The sequence below is a fragment of the Haemorhous mexicanus genome, chromosome 20, assembly GCF_027477595.1.
Source record: "Haemorhous mexicanus isolate bHaeMex1 chromosome 20, bHaeMex1.pri, whole genome shotgun sequence".
Classification (NCBI taxonomy): Eukaryota; Metazoa; Chordata; class Aves; order Passeriformes; family Fringillidae; genus Haemorhous; species Haemorhous mexicanus.
Window position 1 is genome coordinate 2,719,832 of NC_082360.1, and position 25,961 is coordinate 2,745,792.

A 25,961-nucleotide genomic window follows, 5' to 3' on the forward strand; every position below is an offset into this window, starting at 1 on the left:
TAGGTGGCAACAAGCCTGTCCCCACATGACACTGCATCAATATGTCATTTGCCTCTCATTACAGAGTGCAGTCAGCACATGTGAGCAAAGACAGTCATTTTTAATCCATCCTTTCCATCCCTGACTCCTCTGCCAGACAAGTCAAGCTATAATCACGTTTCAAAGACTTAAGGGTGAGCATTTGGGTACTGGATTTTAGGGCAGTCAGTGAAATATCCCTGTTAACCTCCCTCTGTACAAAGCACAGGGTGCAAAGGATATTTTTAAATTAAAAAGTCTACAATCAACTTAAACTGCCATAAAAATTGAACTGCAGCCAGAGGTGGAGCTCCAGGGCCAAAGCCTGGAGCTTTGCACTGTCCTCATAAAGTACTGGCTGAACACTTAATTCAGCCTCTTCCCCTTGCTCCTGCAGCCTTGCAGGGGAAGATGAGAGTGGGCAGGTTGGAGACAATTCCAGGAACATGTTGTTCTTCTCTTCTCATCCTGCCAGCAGTCACTCTGTGCTGGAAAAAGCTCATGAAGCACAACAGGAGAGGAGAGGTGAGGTACAGGGCTTCTGAACCGCCCACTCAGCTGTGCTCAGGAGTTATCTCAGTGCTAAATCACTTCTTTTAAAGCCTGAAAAAAGCTGGGTTGAGAGCCCCAGAGGAAGCAAGGCCACAGAGAGGGATTGGAGTGAATCCCTCTACAGGTCCTGGCCCATTTCTCTTCAAATTCCAAGTAGGCTGCAGGGAACCTTGGGCTGCACAAACCTTGGGGTGCTGGCTTTGGTGCTTTGGCTTACAGGAGGCTGGAAAGCAGAAGGGCTCAAAGCAGCAAATAGGTGGGTGCTAGATGGGGTTAGAGAGGTCTTTGCAGAAGTAGTCACAGTGCCCTGGAGCCTCTTAGGATCACCTTCACACAACTAAAAGAAACTCTTCTCCCACTGGCCCACAGAATGAACCCTGCTGGGAGGAGTTCACAGAAACACTTGCAGAGGGATTTTGGTTTCACTTCAGGTGAAAGTGGGGCTTTTACCCCTGATAAGGGTCATGGGACATCTCCTTACCATCCACCTCAGAACCTCCTGCACCCACCCAGGACCACCCCCTGAGCTGCCCTCCCCAAGCCTCAGAACCAAGTTAGACAAAGGAAAGGTGAGGGATCAGGTAGAAAGCAACACTGAGTAGAAACTTTTTATTGAAAGTACCTGACAGCCTAAAATAAAAGTTAAAGCAGTGGAGAATGCTGAGGAATGAACATGGGCAAGAGGTTAAAATCCTTGTGAAGGCACCATCAGTGATGGAGAACAGCGGGACTGAACAGTGGGGAGAGTTCCTCGGGACAGTGCCTGCAGAGGTGGCACAGCCTGATTCAAGGGTTTATTTCTCACAAGGTGGCCTGGTCATGTCCCCCAGGACTCACAGGCATCAACAGCCACCTCATGCCAAGCTACCACACTTAAAAGTTTCAAGCTAAACATGAAGGGGCAGCCTGCCTTTGGAGCCAGTCCCAAAATAACACTGCTGGCATCAGAGAGAAGAACACATAAAGCCTCGCCTCCACACATGTCTAAAAATCTCCAAAAATAGCTCTTGCTTCCCCTTTGAAAAAAACTGTGGTTCTCAATGCCTCACAGGAACTCTGGTTCTGCTCAGTGAAGCCACAAAATAAGCAAGCAGCCCAGAACTGATCTATGAGCACATCTGGACTAGCTGGGATCAGCCTTAAGAAGAAAGAAAAAAATAAAGATTTTAAACAGCATGTGTCAAATCCAGGGACCTTTATTTCTCTGGAATGGAAAGAATTTGCCAGCCTGGACAAAAAATTGCAGGTGGCAATTGTACATTCTTTCAAATTAAAAAAAAAACCAACACACACACATAAGAGTTTGGCTCCATAAATTTCTGTCATAAGAAACAACTTTGAATTGTACACCAAGCTTTTTACAAAGCATCAATGTTAAGATGTTTTACCGTGCTCTATCACATTCTTGGCCATTTATACAGAATACGCCATACCAAATGCTACATCAGCTTAAGACTTTTTTAAAAATTAGTATTAAAAAGATACAAAGGCATCTTGGCTTTCATTTGGGTTTTTCTTTTATTAAGACATGGGAGTTTTCTTTGTTTGTTTTCCTAAGGAAGTCACTAAAAAAATATAATAACTTAATTCATAAGGACAAGATTGGTTAAAAATCCAGCCTTTCTTGCTTGGCAGCCCTCTGAGCTCGTACCTCTGTTGCTTCCATGAGCCTGTGAGCACTGCAGGCTGTGGGGTCTCAGCCTCCAGCTCTGTCCAGCCTCAGTGACCAGGTTTGTTCAGAGTTTCCACTGCAGCCAGGAAACATTCCTGGCCAAATGCTAAAAGCCATCTTCGGCCCAACAGGGGGTTTCAATCTGGGCCAATCTCACATGGGTTTAGCCCTTTGTCTTTTGCCTCTTTGTACATCCTTTGGAAGTCTTTGAAACGAGGGGCACAGCCTAACCTGGCCTCCCCAAAGTGCATACGTCCTGTGAAAAGGAAGTCTCCATCTCCTGGCTTCACCCCACACTCAAGCAAGGTCTTTATTTGTCCTCTCCAGTTCCCACTCTCCCCTGTCAGCTGAAAGACTTTGCTCTTCTGCCTGTACAGTTTGTTGACCCCAACGTGAATGATGGATTCTTGCTCTTCTGCCTCGTTCGTTACGTTTTGAATGGAGCCTCTGATCACTGGAAACAGAAAAAGGTTTTAAGGATTAATTACTCAAAAATGCTTTGGAAGACCCTGGTCCAAACTCATGCCTGTGCAACCAGGGGAACTGACTTCACTACAGCAGCCCAAGTTTTGGTGCTTTGTTATTCTGAGAGTTAAGATTACCCAGTAACCTCCAGTATATATTCGCATTTTTTTATAGTTTAGATTTGTAATCTGTCCAGCAAAGGGCACCCACATATTAAATTTAAACAGAAAAATAATTACATCAGGAAAATAGCATTAATCATGAAGAATTCTAGCAAGATTTGTGCTAAATGCTCCCTGACAACCTACTTTCTGTTCTTCAACCATTACAGATCCAGCTAATGCCAATTTCCCTTTTAAAAAGGGAAGCATGGACAATTAGTGAAACTTTTGGTGTTTTGTCAAGTCGACCAACCAGAAGTAATGGTCTCTCCTAAATGCACCCAAATCCTTGACCTTCTACCGTGGTTGCTGTGTCACTGTGTCCACCCTGGGGAGGTGCCAGCTGGGCAGACACTTCTGAGCTCCTCAGAGCTCCCCATGTGCCCACATTTACTGCTGGTGGAGGCTGCAGATGTGAGGAAGGGTCTGTTGGTGTTTATGGGAGGAGAGGGGGATTGGGGAGACAGCAACTCACCAAAATCACTAGTGCAGACAGCCAGGAGGACCTCAGTGTCACTGCAGGGTCGGCAGGGAGCTGCACAGGAAGGGTGACAATTAGCAAAGGACTAGACAGCAGCAAAGAAATAGATTTAAATAAATAAACCATTTAAACTAAACAAAAACGTGGCTGACACATACACACAGCATGGGCACAATCACTCCAAAGATCTGTCTGGCATCTCTACCACCACAAGAAGTGGGAGCTAACCCTAGTTAACCCTAGAGCCTCCATGAGATTTTTGTAGCCAAGCAGGAGTAGGGATCTCACCACCAATCCTGCTGGGGTACATTGTCTAGCAAACATTGCACACACTCACTGCACTTATGCAAAACCTGTTTTGGTACTGGCTGCATTTGCAGGGTGCTCTGCTGTAAATTCACTCAAAAGCCTTCAGATCATGTGTCTTTTATACTCTGATGGCAAAGCTCCTTCTTACAATTTCTAGCAAGTGTTGTTGGGCCATTTAGTCATCACCACATCAAAGATCCAGGAGGTTACAGAGTGGGGGAGGCAAAGGGGGGAGGGAAAAACCCCAATGCACGTGTTGGAGGGCGTTGAGGCAAAGAGGAAACTGGAGCCCATATCTGCTTGAGCTCAAGCAGCACAAAGACCATTTCCTGTACTGCTGGAAACATTTGGATATCTGCACTAATCTAATCAATGCAAGAATGTGGCTCCTCTTTGTACTCAGCCAGATATTTCTGAGGAGAAGGTGCTGTAGTTGCAGTACAGATGTTTCTATAACACCCTGCTGAGTTCAGGAATTTGTTTATTATCAGGATTTGCCCTGCCTGGCCATGCTCAGTGAGTCTGTCCACGATCAGAACTTTGTCTGTCACCTGGTGTCACCTCAACACATCACCCAGGAAAATGGAAACCCTGAATCAGCACAGGCACAGAGTCCAGCAGAGCAGGGCTCCACTGGAGGTGACTGGACAATGAGATTCCATCACACCCCCACCACCAAACTGCAAACTGAAGCCACACCTACCCCCAAAAAATTTGGTTTTTGAACCTCAACATCTGAAAGCACTTAGTTTAGATTCCCAAACAGTCACAGCCTTCCTCTCACCCCACCTGCTTCCCAAAGTTGATCCATTGCACTTAAAAGTAGATTTAAGCCTGTCCATAAGATGCAGCTGGTGCCTCCAATGCTCTGCCACCCTCCTGTCAGACAGCACAAGCCACCCTCTGACACAAGACATGGCAAAGCTCTTCTTTTTTCCAGGGACCCAGAAAGGCAGTGATCCAGAAAGAAGGATTATTGAACCAAATCCACCAGATTTGCTCCAGTCAGATGATTCATACACAGTGTAACACGCTGTTTAATAGGATTAAAGGAAACGTAAAATGCACATTTCTGGGCAGGGATATTTGAAGGAAGAATTCAAAGAGCTTGAAAAGCTCCAAAAGAAGAGACAAGGAATAGACAAAATAGCATCTGGATCAATCACATTTCTGTAAAGTTTGAATACCTCCAAAGCTTTCAGAAACAAGCCAGCTTTCCCTGCCCTTCTTTGCCCACATACTGATACAGCTCTCTTTTTCAGGAAAGTTTGGAAAATGTTTAATATAATGAGAAATGCAGAACCAGATGAAGCCTGGACATAACTGGAGAACTGGAATAAATTCAGGCTAAAGATACTTCAGGTTTTAGACTCAAGAGATTTTGATCAATGGCTAGAACAAATAAAGAAACTTCACCTGAGAAAGAAAGTTGTAACAGAATCATAGAATCATTCAGGTTGGAAAAAACCTCTGAGATCATCGAGTCCAACCACGACCCCAGCACTGCCATGCCCACCACTGACCCCTGTCCCCAAGTGCCACATCCACACAGGCCCTGGGCAAGTCTCAGTGTGTTAGTCACCAAACATCCTACTATGGATTTGTTTCATTCATGGCACCTCCCAAATCCATCCAGGGCAAAAATCCCTCTTCCCCAGGTTCCTTCTGTCCAAATGAGGACCTGACTTTGATCAACCACACAGAGGGAACTTGCCCAAATCCCACAGCACTTTCACATGGACACAAGCTCCAAAACAAAGTACAGCTGATGGACAGCCTCTAAACCCACAGCTGGATTTCAGACATTTCATTCTGGAAAGACCTTGTAATAAAAAGGCATCTCAGCCTTTTTAAGTCTTGGTTTAGATCAGACACCTCTGTAGTTCATCCAGCCCCATAAGAAAATTGAAAACACCAAAATGACTAAGGCATTTCTGTTCTCCAAAGGAGTGCAACACAAGCAACAGCATTAAAGATGAAAAACAAAATGCTTTAAAAGTGGTTCCTTCCATTTAAATTGACTGACACAGTAATAAATCAAATGAACAAATCTCCATGTGTACACAGAATCAAATCATTTTAATTGTGGACCCTAGGCAAAATCCTGCAGCCTTTTAAATACAACAGGAAATTAAAAATGCTCAGCCTTGCTCACACTAGATCATTACTTAAAACCTGCTTCAGGTCCAGCTGACTCACAGCAGTGTGGTGGCATGTGAGCTGCTTTAACAACCATTCTCCACCACCCATCTCTGCAACTGCAGACAGATGAAGACCAAAAATCCTCCTCTGTGAGACAACTCCCACATCTGCATTCACAGAGTATCAAATAGATCTTGCAAGTGGCAAAAACAAGGTATGGAAGCACAGATGGAAAGCAAGTTGTGATGGATTACTGCTGAGGTAAATGGACCATTAAAAAGCAAATAACATCCACTGGCTATAACCAAAGCCTGATTTCTACAAAGGCTCACAAAAGAAAATCAATCCTTAGGAGGTGGCAGTGCCTACACTTTCTTTTGAATCACAGCCATGAAGGAACCTGTGTGTTTAACACAAAAGTTCGTGGCTTTAGCTGCAGTCCAGCACTCATTCCTCTTGGATTGGGCAGCAGGTGGTCTGCTCCACCCATAGGTCAAAATAACACACATACATCAGGCTAGAAGAGGAAGCATCCTTATAACTATAAAAAAAAAAAAATTAAAAGAAAAAACAAGCCCAAGAAAAGCACTTCAGTCATGCACAGCAGGTGAAGATGTTCATTTTTTGGGGAACTGGGCCTGGTTACTAAACAAGGCAGCTGTGTTTGCCAGATCCTGACTCCCTGGGGATGTCTTGAGGGCTGCCCAGGTTCTCACATCCAAAAGCAAGCCTATGAACTTGCAACAACAATATCAACATCAGCTGCTCTAATTCCTTTAAACTCCATGAGCCAAAGAGCCTTAATTCATACAGCAGCAGGAGAGAGGTGGGAAAAAAAAAAAAACACACAGAAAAGCAACATTTTACTGAAGTCCTCTAAAGCCCAGATGCCTCTAGCTCAGCTCCAGCAGCAGTGGCATAAAGCCTGCATTGTGCACGTCGGCTGCCGACTCTCCTGGGAGTGCCTTTGATGGATTTTGACAGTATCCTGACCTGGAGTAACCTGAGGCAGCCCTCTCCCTCCAACACCCAGTGCCTCCAAAGGCCTCTATTCACCTCCCCACAGAGGGAGATGTAATTACATCATTCCTCACAAGCCAGCAGTCATGTCCCAGCTGCTTTGAGCGATTTGCCCTCTGAACCTGGTGTTAGTGAGGAGGACGAGGCGATGCTAACAATAGACCGCACTTGTTGGCCAACAGCTTTGTCAAACACATTGCTGGTCCTCTCCTGGACCTCTCCACAGGGAGGCAGAAATGCTTGATAAGAGAGAGGGATGTGCCCTGAGGAGATGCCAGCCTCAGGTGGTTCCCAGCTCTGCCAGCACCAGGGAGCTGGGCTGTCTAGAAAGGATTTTCCCCAATATTGTGGGTGATTTGAGCACCCCTTTAGTGCTGCTGTTCACACTCTGCCCGAAGAGTGGTGGGAGGTGTTGCTGGCCTCTCTCAGCTCACACACACAGCTCCAGTCCTTCCTCCTTTGGTTTGTGTGCATACAACCCTTCTTTCCTTGGAAAAGAGGATGTGGGGTTATGGAGGGGCCGTGGTGGAGGATGGCAGCTCCCTGCAGGACACATGGAACCGAGACGTGCTGGCTCTGGCTGCAGGCGTCACACAAACCACATGAAGGGGTCTGGTCTTCTTTTGAAACATTTGTGTTTCAACAGCCACCCATGGGTCTGACTGACCCAACCTTACCCCAAAACCAGCTTCCAACCCACAAGAAAGAAGTTTCTTCTGCCTGTCCAGATTTTTCTCAACACACTCCATGGTGTCACAGCTATCAGAACACCCCAGGAGCCCTGCTGCAGATCCCTACCCATCCCAACACTCCACTCAGCGAGCCCAAAAGACCTTCTCCATGCTGTCCCCAGAGAGGCTGTGCTGAACACCCACCCCTGAGCCAGCAGCACACACAGGAAGAGACACATTTTAAGCAGAAGTGAAAATGTTGAACACAAAGTAATTGCAGAAAACCACTTCACCGAGGAATACCCTTTGGTTTGGTGAAGAAGCGGGTGCACGCGTGCCGTGTGGTGAAGGTGTGGATGCTGGGGGAGGAAAGCACAGAGCTCTTTATCTGCTCTTCCACAGCACACATCACCCACACCTCAGTACTTCTGAACAACCCTTTGATGAGCAATCAGACCTTTTTAAGCATCAAGAGCTACCAAGGAGGTCCAGGCAGGGCTGAAGTGTTGTTTTCCGTTCGTTTTTCTGATTAAAACAAGAAGCCTTTCCTCTTCAAGGCATTTACTGCAGCACCTCCAGGCACACCCCTGTGGGGCCACAGACCCATTTCCCTCAGCCTGACACCAGCATTAGTTCATAGGGAACAAAAAAACCCACCCACACCTTTCCAACTCTTGCTGCCAGCTCTGTAACTGGCAGCTCTTGCTGACAGCACCCAGACTGGAAAGGACATCATAGGATGAGTCTCCTTCCTGGAAACACGGAGTGCAGGCTTCCCAGAGCAGATTATAAAAATAGAGATGTGGTTTCTCCAATAATGGTGCGTTTCTGTGTTATTTTTCTGAGTCCTAAGCAAAAATTATGATGTCTCAACTGATTACGGGATCAGTGACTTAGATGAGAGACAGGAGTTTAGGGACAAACATCATATGAGCAAGAAAAAAAAATAATAAATCTTGGCCTGTTCCTGCTTTAACTAATTACAAAGCGAAATAAATCCTGCCAATTATTTCTTCTTAAGTATGCCTGTGCTTCCCCTCTGAAGAAGCATTTCTTCCATGAAGCAAACCTCTCACAGCTCATATCCCAGACAAGAAAAAAAACCTGCTTTGCAGTGGAGGTGGACAAGAATTGATAACCACTCTGGTTTACCAGGCTGTGACTAGTCCTTTCCTTTTCTTGATACACCTCAACTTTCCTCACCACCTCAGAAAGCTCTTCCTGAGCAAGCCAAAACAACACTCAACCTCAAAACCCTCACAACCCCCACACTGAAACACCACCTAGAACTGCATCAATGCAGCTGCTCTGTCAGTGCCTCTCGTACTTGGAAGGAGCTGGAGCTGAGGCCAGCAGAGCTGCATCCAGCACACCTGCACTGAACACAATACCTGCAGCCACACAGTGGGGGAAAACAGGGCCAGGAGACACAGAGCCTCTCCACAGCTGGCCTGGAAATTACTGACACCCTGTCACAACACACAGAGGAGCTCTCTCATCACTCCTTTGTTTTACAAGGTTTTCCTGTCTTTGGATGGGGTAGGATTACAGGGCTTTCTGCAAGCACTGCACATTTTCCAGCATGTCAGTAGGAAAACAGCAAGTCAGGGAACAAACAGGAGAGTTGGACTTGTCCTGCTCCCAGCCCTTTGCATCAATAAGCCTCAGACACAGGACCACAGAATCACAGAACAGCTTGGGACAGAAGGGACCTTAAGGATCATTTCATTCCCACCCCCTGCCATGGGCAGGGACACCTTCCACTATCCCAGGTTGGTCCCAGCCCATCCAGCCTGGCCTGGGACACTTCCAGGGATGGGGGAGCCACAGCTTCACCTTGCCAGTAACCTCCCTATCCTCAGAGCAAAGAATTTCTCTTTGACATTAATCTAAATCTCTCCTCCTTTAGTTTAGAACTGTTACCCCTTATCTTATCTTATCATTATCTGCCCATGTACAAAGACAGTCTCCTTTTTTCTTTTTTTTTTTCTTCTTAGCTCCCTTTAAGCACTGAAGAACAATGAGGCTGTGCTTTGATGAATACAAGGTTAATGCTGTGAGTAACATCATGAGAGTGTAGTGCCCTTCTGAAGGCAGAAATGTTCATCCCCCTGTTTGCTAGAAAGTCAATCTGAGCCCCTGTGCTGAGCAGAAGAGGCAACTTGGGACAAGGATCATGGGCAAAGATACAAAACTCAAAGATTCCCTTCTTCTTACAGCCAAGATTTGGTACAGGACAAGGTGGTGGTGGAGCAGCTGAACAACATCAGGATGCTGCAATGGACATCCTTCCCTGAGCTCTCTGGATGAAGAAGGGACACCAGTGATTTCAGCCCTCCAGAAAAGGAAGTGTCAAATCCCATTCCTTGCCTTCTAACACTCAGTTCAACTTGCACACATGTACCAGCTTCCAGAAATAACTTGGAAAATGCAGACACTGGCCAAGAACAGTTTAAACCTGCAAATAAATTTAATGAAATGCAGACTTTTGCAGGCTGTGGCATGGACTGTGACAAGAGAATCGAGTCAATACCACTTCCTTCCTGCAAAGAAAGAATAAAAAAAGCATATTGTAAAACCTCACTATTAGAGATGTGATGACCTTTGTGTTCTGAGAAACGTTAGGACAAGAGATCATAAACCAGAAATTTATCTTTTCACAGAACTATCTTCCAAGAGGGTATTAAAGTCCCTAAGACCAAAGATTAACTATTTATGTAAACAATGTGAGGAAGAGATTTGGTACTAGGCAAGCTCTGTTTGCAACAGCTTTCAAACTGAAATTGGCTCAGCAGATACAGAGCACGTAAGGATCCTTTGGGACTGATGCCTTTTTGCTGTTCCAAGATGCAGCAGCCATTCTAACAAATAAGCTGAAAGGTCAGCTAGAAACACAGCCATTTGTTTAAAATTTAAACCAAAGCAAAACAAAAGGAATGAAAAACCCACAGAGCAGTTTTTATTTAAGCAGCATTAAACATTATTAAACTCCACCTCCACGCATGAGTTGCATCAAGCCAGGAGAAAGGATGAAAAGTGTCACAGCTTCAAGACACTTCTTGCTGTCCCTGCTCTTTCCCCTCTGTGGCAAACCCCAGCACTGGGGTGGGCAGAGACAGAACAGTGACTGGATCAGTGCCAAATCCCAGCCCAGCTCCTACACTTACCCATTGCATCACAGCTCTAGAAAAACCCTCAGTTACAGTCAAGCCTGCAAGATATTGAGTCCAAAAAGCCCCACTCAGCAGATCAGATGTCCAGTTAAATTAAATTCCTCTCTCTGCACTGCAGCAGCAGAGCCCAGCAAAGCAGAAGTGTCTGCAGCCACCCCAGCCCAGGTTCCTGTGCCAGCAGCACCTGTACACATCTGCTTTTTTTTTTTTTTTCCCTCTTCTCCCTCCCTAACTGCAATTAAAGGGAAAAGATGGCAGCAAGATAACTGCTGGGAATTCCTCCTGCTCTGCAGGCACAAGACACCACTATAAAGCCATAAAAAAGCAGCTCTATTTGACTATCCCACAGCAAATCCCTCTCTCCTTCCTCAAACCTACCTCTACTGGCCAGGGGGGATTAGGAGTGGGAAGCATGAGGAGAAATGAGCTGCTGGGAGTCAGAGGTGCCTCTGGATGGTTGAGGAGCTCCTGTGATCCCCTCTGACCTGCAGCAGAAGGCTGGAGCAGAGTGTCCCTTGCTGTCACCCCAGAACGTGCCAGCACTGCAGCCCTGCCACACAGGACAAAGGAAATGCTTCCCCTGACTCAAAACCCACAAGGACTTCTGGCTTGGCTCATCCCCTCCCAAAATTCACTCTGGAAAGATTTCTTCTAAAGGAAAAGTCATGCCAAGGCCTTGTAAAAGCTCACAGGGGTCAGATCCAGGAAAATGTGAAGTTATTCAGTTGTTGATGTCCTGTTGGGCTTTGTCTCTGGTAGCTAACACACAGCTCAGCTGTCAGGCAGTGCTTGCACAGCAGAAAATGAACAACTAAGGTGTTCTGCACTCCCATGCCCTGGGGAAATTGTGCAGCCAAGCACTTCTCCCTGCCCCTGCCAGGGCTACAGGAGAGGCTGGAGCCAGCACCTACTACCAGGCTGGAGCCCTGCCAGGAACACAAAGCCTTCCCTCCCCTCTGGTCCGGTTCATTAATGCCTCTGATGGAGCAGAGGAATAGAATTAAGAAATGAGTGGTTGGTTAAAGATAAACCCTGAGAGTGGAGTAATGACAGATCAAAGATTAAGTGAGTCTTTAATGAAAAAAAAGAAGTATATGTGCACTCAGCTCCACACAGGTCCTTCTCTTTCCTGTTTCTAGAAATCAAATTCTTTTTGGTATGTGGGAGAGCTCTGAAGGAGCAAGGCCAGTTTTCATTATAAAACCATTGGTTTGATCAGTCTGTTCTTGAGAAGAGTTGTGGAGGGGCTACATCCACACAGCCAGAGATCTTCTATGCTGTAACATTGTCCAGTTAACCTTAAAACTTTTTATTTGTAACAGTAAAAGCTTTGAGATACATCACCTTTTCTTCCTTCAAAGCACGCCCTGCTTGCTCATATCAAGCCCATTCACCAGTTCTACATAGGAACAATTTTATTTTCTCTCCAATTTCTGACACCCACTTGCAGATAGGAGCAATTGATGTAAAGCCAGCAGCAGCTCTGGTGGGGCACAGGGGCATCCTGTAGAGACAGGAATGCTCCTGGGAGGCAGACAGGGCAATGCAATGCCAGACCAGCTCTGTGTGCATTTCCCAGCACCTCTGATCACTGCAGCTCTCCCAGAAATACAGAAGGGATATGGGCAAACACCAGAGGTGATGCCCATTGCAGGAGTTAATGCTCAAATCCCATAAAAGAGTCAGGAGGTGCCCGTGCAACCCACAGCAAAAAATTCTTCCACAAATCTGAACCAGAAAAAGGTTAACTGGACCAAGGCTGTCCTAGGGCAGCCTATGACACTTTTCTGAGCCAGTATTAAACCTCCCAAGGTCAGACCTAACATATCACAGCTTTAGGTCCAGGATATCTTCCAAATATCTGCAATATTTCAGTGAATATTTGCTGGCTTCTAGCACAGATCGAAGTGAAAGAGATTTTCTGTCCTGCAAATCAAGACTCCAACACAGGAAGGATTTGGCCCATGTTTCAGTCAGTGGGAAGAGGAATGCAGCTTCCCCACCCTCTCATCCCTTCTTAACTGCAGCCTCAGGAATCAGCAAACTAAACAGTTCTGCAGAGCAAGCACAGAGCATTATTAAGGACTGCCAAGCAACTGGGCTGGACTGCAGCTCTGTTTGTGGGACCATCTTTGGTGGTACACAAAGGTCAGGGCAGAGCAGAGCCCCAGCTGCCCAGACAATACACCTGACTGCTTATTGGTTTTGACTGCCCACTGAGTTGAGAAATAAGCTAACGGCATTCGTGGCCAGTCTAACAAAAATAAGCTATTTTCTATCCCCCTGTCCCCTGCAGCTGTGTGTTTATCACTGCAGCCCCATTGTCACCTCCTCTGCCCACTGCAAAACCAACTCCTGCCCAACATCAAAGGACAAGCAGGGCCAGAGGAGATGCTGGCAAAGGCATTTGTTTGGGAGAAGGAGAGATTAAATTAGGGAATCCATCCCATTTTGGTGGGGGTTTTCTTTTAAGTGAAGGCTTCTTAGTCCAACATTTTTCAGACCCCAAAATATCACTCTTGCTCAGTCCCAGGTGATGTATGGGTGTGTGCATTCCCTGAGCATCAGAGCAGTACACACAAAAAAAAAAATCAAAAACTTTGTTCTCAAATTCTCCCACCCAGTCAATCATTCACCACAAACCTGACCAATTCAGGCACATGAATAATTGGAGCAGGTTTCCAGCTTCTCAAAATTATTCCCACACCAGGCAGTGTTATAGAGCAGCCAGCCTGATCCAGCTAGGTGCTGCTCCATGACATGTGGCTCAGTGACAAGTCCTCAAAAACTAACTAGCTTTAAATGTGTTCTCTGCACAGTAGGGTGAGGAAATGCTGGTTATATTTTCATGGTTACTTTGTGCCAAGTTTTGGATACTATGGGAAAGACAAAGTTAGTGTGGACAGGCTCTACTGCAAGGAGGGGAAGCACACACCAAAAAAAAAAAATCCCATTTAAAATACAGTATCCCAGAGCAGGAGTGTCAGGAGGATCCCTTATACAGCCACTAATTGCAGTGTGTTTTGAGAAACTGCAATAAAGGCTGTTTTCTGATGTTTCTCTCTTAAAACTTGTTTGTGACCTTTTAGAGAAAAGTCAAACAAATCATCAAAGCTTTACATGCAAGGTGAGCCACCCAGCAAGGTGTGCTCAGGCTGATAGGGCAGATCCCTCAACTTGGCTCTTTATTATTCATTGGCTGTTTATTATTCATTGGCTGTTTATTATTAATTTCTCCAGCAAACCCCAAATGAGAGGAATGCAGCATCAACCCATTCTGTGCACTTCATAGGGTCACAGGGTGGTTTGGGTTGGAAGGGACCTGAGAAACCCATCAAGCTCTAACCCCTCAACCCCAAGAGTTTTAACCTGCACAGAAAACAGGGAGGGGAGAAATGCAAAGCAAGGCATTTTCCTCATCTGACAGGGTGGATTGGAACAGAGCCCACGCAGCACCCACGGGTGCTCCCACTCTGCCACACAGGGCAGTGCCAACATCTCAGATGGCCACAGTTACTCAGGCAGAACCTGTGCTAGGCATGAACGTCATGGGGACTTTCAGTTTAAGTGTTCCAAGTGCTCCTTTCCATCACCTCTCCTGCCCACAGCAGCGAGGAGCTCAGTCATGGTGACCCTGGCAAAGAGAGGGCACAGCAGGCACAGCCTCCTGCTCACCAGCCTTGGCACAAAGCACCTGACAGTTTCCACTCTGACAAGAAGTGAAAAACACACCAGAGTAAGGGTGGTGAAACACTGGAACAGCATGCACAGAGCAGTGGCAGATGCCCTAAACTTGGAAATATTCAAAGCCAGCTTGGGTGGGGCTCTGAGCAATGAGTCCAGGGAAGGTGTCCCTGCACACTGCACTGGGTGCACTGTAAAGATCTCTTCCAAAATAAACCACTCTGTGATTCCACCATCTGCTGCCTCAGGTCACAAAGCTAAGCAGCACATCCAGCTTTCAAGAATGAAAAAAAACATTAAGGATTGGATATTTGTGAGGAACCAGAGGAAAGCATGAGACTAGGAGCCTACAAGGTGGAATGACAACAGAGGCTGGGGAGGATACCTGCAGAAATAGGGCAGATTGGTGCCCCACCTCTGCCAAACACACTCTGCATTAAAGATCAGAAGTTAAGAAGGGTGCTTTCAAAAGCCATTTGTCAGCAGAAACACTGGTATAGCCCAAAGACTTCTGAGCTTTCTGAATTTCTGATCTGTTTTCTCAGGACAGTGAATTTACAGCATACAGGAAATAGCTGAATACTGTTAATTACTTAACTGGATTTATCCAGTTCTGCCTTGTTTTTCAGATACCCACACCAGTGTTGTACCTCCTGTGTATTCATATTCTCAGCCAGGTACCCAGCATTAATAAAGAAAACATATAAACCAGTTAATAGAATCTGCACTAAATCTGTAGATGCCATCAAGATAAAGGAGCATTTTTGTTAAAGTTTGACTTCTTTACTACACAGAAGCAGGTGGGTAATGAAAGGGCTTTCAATAAACCCCCTGAGCTCTGACAACTAAATTACACACACCCCATGGGTGAGCAATGGGAAGAGCAAGCTGCACAGCTTGAACAAAGCTGGACCCAGAGCTGGATGAGACACTCTTGAAACACAGACTTAGAGTAAAATAATAAAACTCCTTTGGTGGGACAGGGAGGAGGATTCACCTTCCTCTCCAAAACTTTTGGTCAAACCTACAGATTCTTGTTTCAGATTAGCTGAGCAAAAGCTGAAGTACTCAAAAAGTAAATTACTCTCAAGGGACCTTCACAGTTTTCATAGACATTTAAAGCAAGCAGTCTGCTGTGGTGCAAGGCAGATCTGAGGAGCTCATGTGGGTCAGAACCTTCAGAAAACCTCCAGGGACTGCATGGCCAGACCACTTTTGGCAAAACCTCCATCTCTTTGTCAGTATGGGCAGCCTGGCTGATCCTCTGAGTGTTTTCCTCCTGCACAAGCAGAAAAGATTAGAATCAACAGAATTCAACAACTCAAACAAGTTCTGCTGATTCTCCAATGGCCTCGGGCCAAAATGTCACAGCGCCTCAGTTCTTCAGTGGGACAAACATTGAGGCTTCAGAGCAGGGCTGCAGAGCATGAGCTGGAGTTAATGGACCATCAGTGTGCATGGGAATGATAGAGGGGTGCAGCCCAAAGCCTAATCTGAAATCAAAAGCACTTTCAGTCAACCATCACTTTGGATATGAAGAGAGAACACACCCATCAAGATGCCTGAATTGTCAAGGTGACCCTTCCTAGGGACTACTCCCATTAAATGATGCCAGGCATGCTTGCCTTCACTCCTCTCCCCATCTTAAGAAACTACAACCCCAGAGAAATGCACTTTTTTGGACTGCTACTATCAAGGTAAAAAACTTCCCACACCAGATGTCAGCAACCTGAATTAAAATCTACCAGTACAGCACAAATTCTTCCTACAGTCTGGAAAATTCCGAGAGACTGTGGTAAGGCAGAGGCAGAGCCAAGAAAAGGGTTAAGTCCCCAAAATCTAGAAAATTGTTAAGACTGCCCTGTGTCATTCAACTTTTCAAAAAAAGGGAAAGGGCAATGCAGAACCTGCATATGTTTTCTACTGAATTATTTGCTAGACTCTGATTAAGTGGGAAAGAATGGCTGTAAACTAATAAAACTTGAGGATTTCTAATTAAACCACAGGCACCGTGCCAAGCATTGTTGATTTGTTGATGCACCCTGCAATGTCAGGACTCTAAGGACACAACAGGTCATTAAAGTATTAAACAGATGACTTACACCCTTTAATCAGCGCTGGGATGCCAGGTTAGGAAGAGAGAGTAAATTCAAGGGCAGAGTACAACAATTATCACCAGGAAACAAACACAGCGTTTAGGGAAAGCGGGGAGAAGTTGTTAGCAAGTAGTTATTGCACAAGGAAAGGGCTGGATTGCTGAGCCCCACACCTGGGTCTTTTATGACAGGCATCTGAAGTAGCAAGGAAATCATGCAATATTTGCAATTTTCAGCTCTTTGCCATCAGAAGCAGCACTGCAGCTTCCTCTGCCCGGCACATCTCTAACCCCATCTACAACAGCATCTCACATCTTTGTCACCTCTTCACACCTACTGCCAGCTCTGCTAAACTCTGTCAAACTGCAACTGAGACACAGCAGCCTCTTTTTCCAGAGTGCAGCAGCCAAAAAAACATCAGCCACGCTTGTGAACAAGGGCCTGAAGCAAGGGTGGTGGGAAATGCAGAACCTTAAACCCAGTTTTCAGCTCCTTTGAGGTCAGCACTTGCCTCTGACTTGAGCCTCCTCTCCAGGGAAAAAAATCTTCAGTGATTTTAGTGATTGCAAACTCCCCCTCCAAATGAGCAGCTCAGTAAAGGGCGTTTATTCTGAAGTTTCACAGAAAAACTAGAAGCAGCTCCAGAAGAAAGGAGGTCCACAAGCTGCAAAGAGCCTCAAATATATTGCTCTGTGGAAGCCTCACAAGGCAGCTATTTGGCAGTTCCCCCAGACGTACAGATATTTATAGGAAAATAAAAGTGCTCATCTAAGTGAGTAGTGGAAAGAGTCATGTATGGCATTTTCATCGTGTTTTCACCCTGCACAGCCCCTCCCCAGAGTCTGGGGATCCAAAAAAAGGCAAGAGAAATAATTTAAAATACAATAGAGATCCCCAGTTTGCCCTGAAGGCTCTGCTGATGAACTATTAAAAAGCTTCTTCTAGCCAAACAAGACACTTGGAGAACGGAGCAGATTCCCCACCACATTGTTTCATAAGACAGCACTGAAATTTAACCAGTGTCTGTTACAGCTGAAAATACAGCAGTCACTGAAAAAGTGATTTAATGTGCCTATTAAAGAGGAAGGCTGTAATTGGATGCAGTCCTCAGTTTGACTTCTGAACGTCCCTGAAAAAATACTCCCATCAGCTTTAAAAACCTCCAAGATTTAATGTGTAAAGAAATGCATTTAGTTCTGAAAACAGAGCGGTTTGTGCTGGTATAGGATGTCAGCAGCAAGTCCTCAATGAGCAAAGCTCAGGAGAAACCCCAAGTGCAGCCTAAACCCAGCAGTGCTTCTGTCAGATTATTTTACTATATGCAAAAGCAATTTCAACTCTTTTGGAAAATAAGAGAGCACTGGATTTTTCTTAGTAAGTCTAAGTGACTTCTCATTAGCCTGTGTGTGTCTCCCTCCTCACAGCCAGACAGAGAAAGCAGCACTGAATCTGGGAACATTCTCCAAATAACTGATTAAACAATGTATTTAATGTCTTCTGCAATGGAATTTTACTACATAGCTGACATTCTGCACAGTGTATTCATCTTTGCACAAATGATCTTACTGGGAAAGCAGCTCAGCAGAGATACCCCACTTCATTTGCAGCAATTTTGGATGGAGCAGAGCAGCCTGCTTAAAATGCAGAATGCCCAGTAATAAGCTACCACTTCTGAGCGTGGCAAAAGTAAAGGAAGCTACTTCAAATTTAGAATATTTGTGTTTATATTTTTTTTTTGTTATAATGGCAAAGCTGCCACCTGTCAGTTCCCGAGGTTACTGCATCAGCCCCGAGCCCAGCTCTGCTCAGCTGAGTCCAGCTCAGAGCTGCACCAAAAGTAAAGCCCCGTCCGAGCTGGCGTGACAACATTTACCACTGGCAGGGCTGCACAAATACACAACCAGACAACCCAGAGCCTGGTGTGGAAAGGAGCCAGGGGAGGGGAGAGGATGGAACAAGTTCTGCAATCACTTAGCCCAGAGAAGACATCCCTGGAAGATCCAGCTGCAGTTTAATTAGTCACACCACTGCTTATCAAGCAGCATCTCAGGCAGAGCATGTGGCATCAGCACGGCAGAGTCTGGCCAGCATCCACAGAGCTCTTGGGCCACACAGCCTCACTAAACATCGGGTTCACCCCGGGCTGAGTCATCCCAAGTGTGCTCTGAGGACTCGTCTCCCTGCCTTCACCAAAAGAGCAAAGGCAGCCCACATTTCAAAAGAGAAATCTGGTTCAAACAAATCCGGTTCCACACTTAAAATACCTAAACCTTGAAATCCTTGCAGTCCTTTGAGATAAACTACCCTAAATCTGCAATTCCTTGGGCTATTGTGGAAACCTCCTTGGTTTTGGGGATGAAAGCTAGAGGCAATCCTGAATGGGTAAGATGCATGAACCAGATATCCCCTATCTAAGGGGAATTCCCCTTTCACCCTGTCATCCTCCACAAATGCCAGTTTTTCTTCTCTGTCTAATTGCTCAGCACACTTAGGTCACACCTGCAGCCATTGTTCCAAATGCCATTTAATACCACACTTTACAGGCTTGTAAGATCTTTTAGTTAGTCCACTCCTCTTTCCTATAAGTTTTTCATTGGAGCAAAACTCCTCCCTACAAAACTTGTTTTTCATAATGGTTGAGAGGGAAGACAGCACTGTCCTGTAAAATTATTGAAGAGCTCTGCCACGACACAGTAATTCTCAGGAGAGTGAGGAAGGAACACACCATTTTCCTTGTTTGAATAAAAAAACCACAACAGAAAAAGCAATAATTAGGTCAGCAAGTAGCACTACTTGCAAAGGGGAAAAAAAACCACTGAGGAAAAGGAGTGCCTCCTTGTTCAAATGTTTATTATTCAAAACATGCAATGGGGTCTTAAAAACTGAGTAAAAAAGTAGATAGAAAAGTGTTACAGCAAGGCTGGGAAGCCCAGGGGTTCAGTGTAGGGTAAAGCCAGCTCCTGAAATACACCCTGCCCCTGCAAGGGGAGACTCCTGCACGCTGTGGCCCTCAACAAATCACTGGAGTTCAGCCCATGCCACCAGCTTCCAAAACACAACAACAAACCAAAAACCAAATCAATTCTTCTGCAATAGCTCTGTTTATAAAACATGGCCTTAAAAGCACACGAAACTCACAGCCAGCTACGTTCCCACTCACTCACTCACTGCCATCTGTTACACATCCAATACAGGAGGTGGGAGTCTGAATTCTACCCCAGAACTCACCAGAAGCTGTGTGCAAATCAGCTGCTATCCCCTTGCTCATCAATTCGTACTGGAAGCCTGTAATCTTCCTGCTAATGTCCTGCTGAGGAGTGGCCTCCACAAACAGCCCCCCCTGGTCGTAGCCAAAGCAATAAACTCTGCTGGGGCCGCGCTCTCCATCTCGCACCAAGAGTTTCAGTTCTCCAGTTTTTTCCAAATAAATATTTGCTCCTGCAGAGTCTTTGAAGGGCTTTATGCAAACAGTCAAGTGTTTGTAAGAGGCAGGTGAAATATTGGGTCGCAGGTTGACTATGAGTGCTCCCGTGGGGTACATCCACTCGATGGAGCCCTCGGAGCAGCGGAGGTAGACCTGTTCAACATCCTTCCTGTGAGACTCGTGGGTTAAGCCACTGCAGGAAGAAAGAAAGAAAGAGAAGGTTAGAGAAATGACAGAGCTAACAATGGGAATGTCAAACCTTCCAAAACACACAGCAAGAAATGCAGGAAGCCCAGGACATCAGTGGCTGTTGGCCCATCCAGCTCTGCAGCGTGGGTCTCTTGCAACACTTCAGCCTTAATATTACAGGACAATTTTAAATCATCCCCCAGAAGAAAATGTCAAACCACTAGTAATAGGCTTCAAAATTAAATAGGATATAAGCACATGATCAAAAGTAATTAAATTACTACAGGCTCAGGTGCTGCCCATCAGCTGAGCAGTGCATACTGAGTAAAACACGTAGGCTCTAACTCCCTTCCTGGTGGCTCAATCCAGCACGTTCTCCAGCCTCGCAGATCAGACTCCACCTTTTTCCAAGTACTTTGTTCCCCTTCCAAGTCCATATTCCCAATGGATCTGAAACTGGGAGGGGTGCCAAGCTCACCCTGCAAACTGCAGCAAAAGCGATGCTCTACGTGCTACCGATACCCTCTGGCCCAGCTGGGCAGCCCCAGTCTCCACACTGGGAGGTAGAAAGAGGAGAGGAGACACCTCTGTCCCTTGTCATAGCTGGGGAAGCACTGAATGTGCTGCTTTGTTTGGTAGGAACTTGTTCCTCCACTGCTGCCCAGTACGAGGTTTAAGCTCAGTTTGTCATTTTCACTGATGGGCTACAAGCAGACACAGAGCTGTGTTTAGCAGGAAAGAGAACATCTGGCCATTTACTCTGGCCAAAAATGAACAGCCCAGCACCCATTTCACAGGGACCACAGGGATGGGATAGGAGGGCACAACGGGGTGCCAGAGCCAGCTGCTAAGCAGGATGAGTAGTAAATCCCCATGGCTTGTGTGCCCACAGCCTAAGGTGAGGGCAGCTCTGAACAGCCCCTGCTGCCCATCACTGATGCTGCATCAAGCCCACCAGCTCTCTGCCAGAGTGACCCAAAGCCCTAAGACAACACTGCACAGGGCAGGCACTGCAGCTGGAGGAACAAGCTGTGGGAAGCCTGATTTATTGGCTGCAGTATTTGGGTTATAAAGGAAAAATCCCTTGGGCCCAGTCTCTGTCCTGTCACAAACCCATGAAGTGAGTATGAGCAAATCACTTCACCACCAAGGTTGTTTCTCCTCCTGTGCTCTGAGCACTTTGTTCCCAAACACAAGCACCTTTTATCCTGTGCCTGTAGAGGACAACCCAAAACCAGACTCTTTGTCACCTCATGGGTCTGCTTTGCAGGATTTTAGGGAAGCTTCACAACATTCCCACTTGTAGGCAGATGAACCAAGATGAGAAAAAAAATTTAAAAGGATTAAGTCTGAGGTTACACAGGAAATCTGTGGCAAAAACATATTTTAGTGTAGTGCAAGTGATGACATCAAGTCTGGTTCCTCAGCAGAAACCTCCAAATACACAGTTCCCCATCCCAAAGACATTTTTGGATACTGAACAGGGTCTGAATTCAAGTCAGCACTTAGAAAGTAACTACAAGCAATGTGTAAAAGGGAAAAAACCAAACCATATGGTTTGCATTTACTGTTGACGTGACTCATTATTGTGAGTGTCGGTGTGACCTACTTGATAGAGGTTACACGAGGAAGCTCAGAAAGAAAAAAAGTCATATTTAATAACAATAGAGCCTCCAAACATGTGCTTTTGAAGAATCTTGAAAGCCACATCAAGCACACAGATGAGGAGGAAAGAGGGACAAGCTTTTAACCTTTAGACTCTTGCCCTCAAATTCAGTAGTACTTAACACATTCAGGAAACTTTACTTGCAAAGGAATATTTCAAGTTGACTGTAAATCCACATCTGGTCCACAAAATCAGTTTTCACCACAGCACACACATGATGCCCCTCAACAGAAAACCCAGAAGTCTGTTTATGTACAAGCTGCAAATAAACAAAATTAAACAGTGTAAAAGTTATCCTTCAGTAAAGGGGCAGAAAGTTATCCTCACACATCACTTGTCCCTGCTCAGGACCTCAAAACAAGCTGCAGAGGTTTTGCAGGACTTATACTGGCACACTCCAGTCTGGGTGCTTAAACAGAAGGAAGACACCAGGGGCAAAACTCTGAACTCATGCAGTGAAACTTCTGTGGCAAGTGATCCCAACAACACTGAGGCAGTGAATTTCTGCCAGAGGAAAAAAAAAAAGCTACATTAATTTTGTTCAAACATTCATGGTGTTCAAACGAAAACAGGGTGGACTCTGAAATTATCTTCTGAAAGCCAATTATCTCCCACAGGCAAGAGTGATGCCATTAGACAGATACATCAAGCACGAGTACCTGCACACATTAAGCCTTATAATAAAGGATGACTCAAAAGTTAAGCAGATTTCAAAATACCTGTTCACATTATTTAACAGCAACCATCATCATCCAGTAAAACCTGTCGCTTTGCTTGAGGTCAGAATGACTTGTCCTCACACTGAGACTGGTTAACACCAGGTTCAGCTCTCTCTAGCCACCCATCAGACACACCAGGTCCACACAGGAATGGAGACCCAGGAGCCTTGTTATTCTCCAAACTCATTGGAGTTCTGGTTTTTTTGGTTATATGGCAAGGACACAGGGCAGGTGTTTCATGGCTGCAGTGATGGATGAGCCATCCTCCCATTTTAAATGGTGCTGCTTATTGGGACTTACTTCTATAACAAGCTACTTCTACAGCCACTTCCTCATACCAATCCTGAATCACTGCATCTGTCTCCTTGCTCTTCTCCCTTTCTGGCCTCAGCCATCCCCTTATGCTTGCCCTGAAAAACCTGTTACAGTATCACTCAGTGAGCTGCTGTGCTGCAATGTGGAACAGGTGTTATTTAAAGAAAAAGGGAGCAAGAAGAATATTCACACTATCTACTTCAGTTATTTATTTATTCCATTGAAGATGTGCTGAAGAGCCCTACAAGCACCCATGTCCTCCCTGCAACCTGCAATGAACACAGGGAACTTTTGCTCCTCAATTGGAGAATTTAATAAGAGATGACAGTCTAGAGAACATGAGGAATTGCTCAGAGCATCCACCACACCAAGAGCAAGACTGATGGACAAAAGCAGCCACATAAGAGCTGAATTCTCTGTCCTACAGTCAAACATGCCAGGCCAGCATACTCTCTCAGCCTGTCACTGAAGCCCAAAGCATCACGAGGTCATTGCAGCACAAAAAGTAATAACTGGACATATCACAGTGAAATTTCTGCTTTCTCCTGGACAAAGCTTTCCTGGAAGCTCTCTGACAAGCTATTTATTAAGATGCTATTATGGCTTGTACTTAAATTGCAGGTGTCAAGCTGTGCATTGCATCAGACTTCCCTGGAAGCATCAGGGATCTCCAGAGGAATCCTAGTGAAGCTCTTCATCCTGCTCAGGGGTTTAAGCTCATCACTTCTCCACAAGCTAGTAGGGGAAAAAACCCATATCCAGAATGTTTTGCTTTTAAGACTGTTGCTTTAACATGTATATTAAGGTGAGAAAACACCTTCAGGTTTACTACAGAAGATGATGTGACTCCCAAATCCACCAGCACAAACCAACCTATGACTCCACTGTAGAGAAAGACTATGTCTGACATTAAAGTTCATAACTTTTCCTAAAAGTGAAGGTTAAAAATCATCACATGACTTCAAAATATTCTATTTTGCATTAAAAAAAAAGTTCTTTCTAACCCTTGGTATCCACACTGAAATGGTCAATTAATGATATTCACTGGTACATCAAATTACTTTCTTTCCTTCTCAACTGCTGTGTTTTCAGGACAAGTCAGATGATACTGAGTGGCCTTAAGACTGCCAGCATTTCTGACAACTCCTGTTTGCCACCAGTAAGGCCTAAGTCAGCCTGGGTTCCTTTATCCCCTCCCAAAACTCCAGCCCCCCTGAACTCCAAAACTCCCCCACAAGTGAAACCACCCAGACTAAACTTTGCTCTTCCTTCCCTGCTCATCCAACAGCTTCATCACAAAGCTGTCACCACTTCAGCCCACCAGAACAACAACAGGGGAGGTGAGTAAATCCAAACTGGCATCTCCAGGCTCATCCCAAACTCAGTTACAAGATTTCACTTCCCCCCCTGCCAAAGCATCACCCCCATAGCTGAAACTCTAGGCACTGCTTATTCCAACCCTGCTCAGGTGACATGAGGGGACACTGCTTGCTCTAAGAAAAGAGGACAAAAATAACAGCAAAACAGGACAGAACTGCAAGGGTTTGTCACCATTCTTTTAAAATACTTGCTGCAGTAGCAGGTGGTAAGGTAAGTAGGTAAGCAGGTAAGTAGTGCAGCTGAGATGCTTTGGAATGCTTTGGTACAGCATTTTCAGGGATTTTTTTTTTGTGTGTTTGTTTTGGGGGGGTTGTTTGGGTTTTTGGTTTTTTATTTTGGGTTTTTTTTTTTTTTTGTATAAAGAAAAATGACAAATTAGGAGTTTGCCAGAGGTTTCATCCCTGTCAAGCAGACTCATCTTCAAGTGGATTCACTGCTATTAACTATGCATCAATTATCAAAAAAAAAAAAAAAGTAAACACTAAGCACCCCATTTCAGATAGTAGGAGAAAAGAAATCATGATGCTGAAAGTCAGTCCAATTGTCTCCCCACTTTGAATTCTCTCTACTCCAAAACACTCCACTGATATAGGCCGGCCAAAGTTTAAAGTTAGAGAAAGTCAGATCTGAAGAGTGCATTAGAGTTGAACCATTTTACTCTCCAAGTAAGTCTGACCCAGCAACACTTGCTAGTTGAGCAGAGCTGCTTTTTGAAACCTATAAAGAGAGGAGAAGGTCACAGACCCAACCACACGCGTTAAACATATTACAAGCAATTAAAGGAAAGATAATTTGGGAGATAAACACTTGAGAACTGGAGAGGTTTCTCAACCGGTGCAATTAGAATAAATCAGCAGCGCGGCCGCTGTGCCAGCCCCCGCTCCCGGAGCTCATCACCAGCATCATCTCCGCGGGACGAGGGAGCGGGGAGTGACCCCGGGGCTGAGCGCCAAGTGCGGGACCGCACGGAGGGGGAGCGCAGGCGAGGGAAGGGAAGAGAGCAGACAGGAGCCAGCAAGAGCCCCGGGGAGGGACGCGCTGGCTGCGGCGGGAGCGCTCCGCAGGTGCAGCGCATCCCAGCGCCGCTCCGAGCCGGGGCTGCCTCGCTGCTCCCCGGGCGCGGCCGCCGCCTCCGCGGAGCGCTGGGGCCGAGGCGAAGATGGTCGCGGGGAGAAACTTCTCCGCGGCGGACTTGGCACCGCCCTCCCTCTCCCAGCCCCCCGAACAGCGCCGAGGGGAGCCCAGCCCGCCCCGGCCCCTCAACCCCGCCGAGGGGAGCCCAGCCCGCCCCGGCCCCTCCATCCCTCCCTGCCCGGGGGCCGCTGCCCAGCGTCTCTTCGCGGCGAGCCCGCCGGGAGGGAGGGAGGGAGGGAGGGAGGGAGGCAGAGCAGCCCCCGGCCCCGGCTCTCCGCCGTCCCGTTCGCGGGCTGGGCAGCACAGCGGGAAAATCTCCCTTTTGTGTTCGGCATCAGCATCTTCCCCCCGGCGGGACGGCGATGGACGTGGCAGTCCCCGCTCCCCCCTGCCCGGGCAGGATGCCCCTCACCTCCCCTTCCAGTTGCACAGGTCGCTGGAGTACTGAGCCGCGGCGCCGCCGCCCAGCAGCAGCCGCAGCCCCAGGAGCAGCGGCAGGAGCCCGGAGACCGGGGCGCTCCGCATGGTCCCCCGGCCCGGTGCGAACGCGGTGCAGGCTGCGGGGAGCGATGTGCAGGCGCCCGGAGCTCGCCTACATGGTGGGGAGCGCGGCAGGGCGGCGCGGCTACCCCATCCCCGGCTCCCGCATCCCGGCTCGGCGCGGCGCCGCTCGGCTCTGCCGCTCGCACC

At 46.5% G+C, this 25,961-nt stretch overlaps 1 protein-coding gene across 1 annotated transcript; it reads right to left on the reverse strand.

The window, feature by feature from the left end:
• Positions 1-1,165: 1,165 nt before the first annotated feature.
• Positions 1,166-25,961, reverse strand: METRNL (meteorin like, glial cell differentiation regulator). Its single transcript, XM_059864274.1, has 4 exons — positions 25,684-25,961; positions 19,673-20,061; positions 3,344-3,403; positions 1,166-2,696 (listed from the first exon to the last, which is right to left on the reverse strand). The coding sequence occupies exons 1-4, from the start codon at positions 25,794-25,796 to the stop codon at positions 2,380-2,382; spliced, it is 879 nt and encodes a 292-aa protein (XP_059720257.1). The 5' UTR covers positions 25,797-25,961; the 3' UTR covers positions 1,166-2,379.

What these genes read in the sequence shown, in the direction of transcription:
- METRNL (XM_059864274.1), bottom strand. Translation starts at nt 25,796, where the DNA reads ATGCGGAGCGCCCCGGTCTCCGGGCTCCTGCCGCTGCTCCTGGGGCTG. An exon ending in CTGTGCAACTGGAAGGGGAG is followed by an intron (nt 20,062 to 25,683) that starts GTGAGGGGCATC and finishes TTCTTCCTGCAG; the next exon opens with TGGCTTAACCCACGAGTCTC. An exon ending in TGTCTGCACTAGTGATTTTG is followed by an intron (nt 2,697 to 3,343) that starts GTGAGTTGCTGT and finishes TTCTGTTTCCAG; the next exon opens with TGATCAGAGGCTCCATTCAA.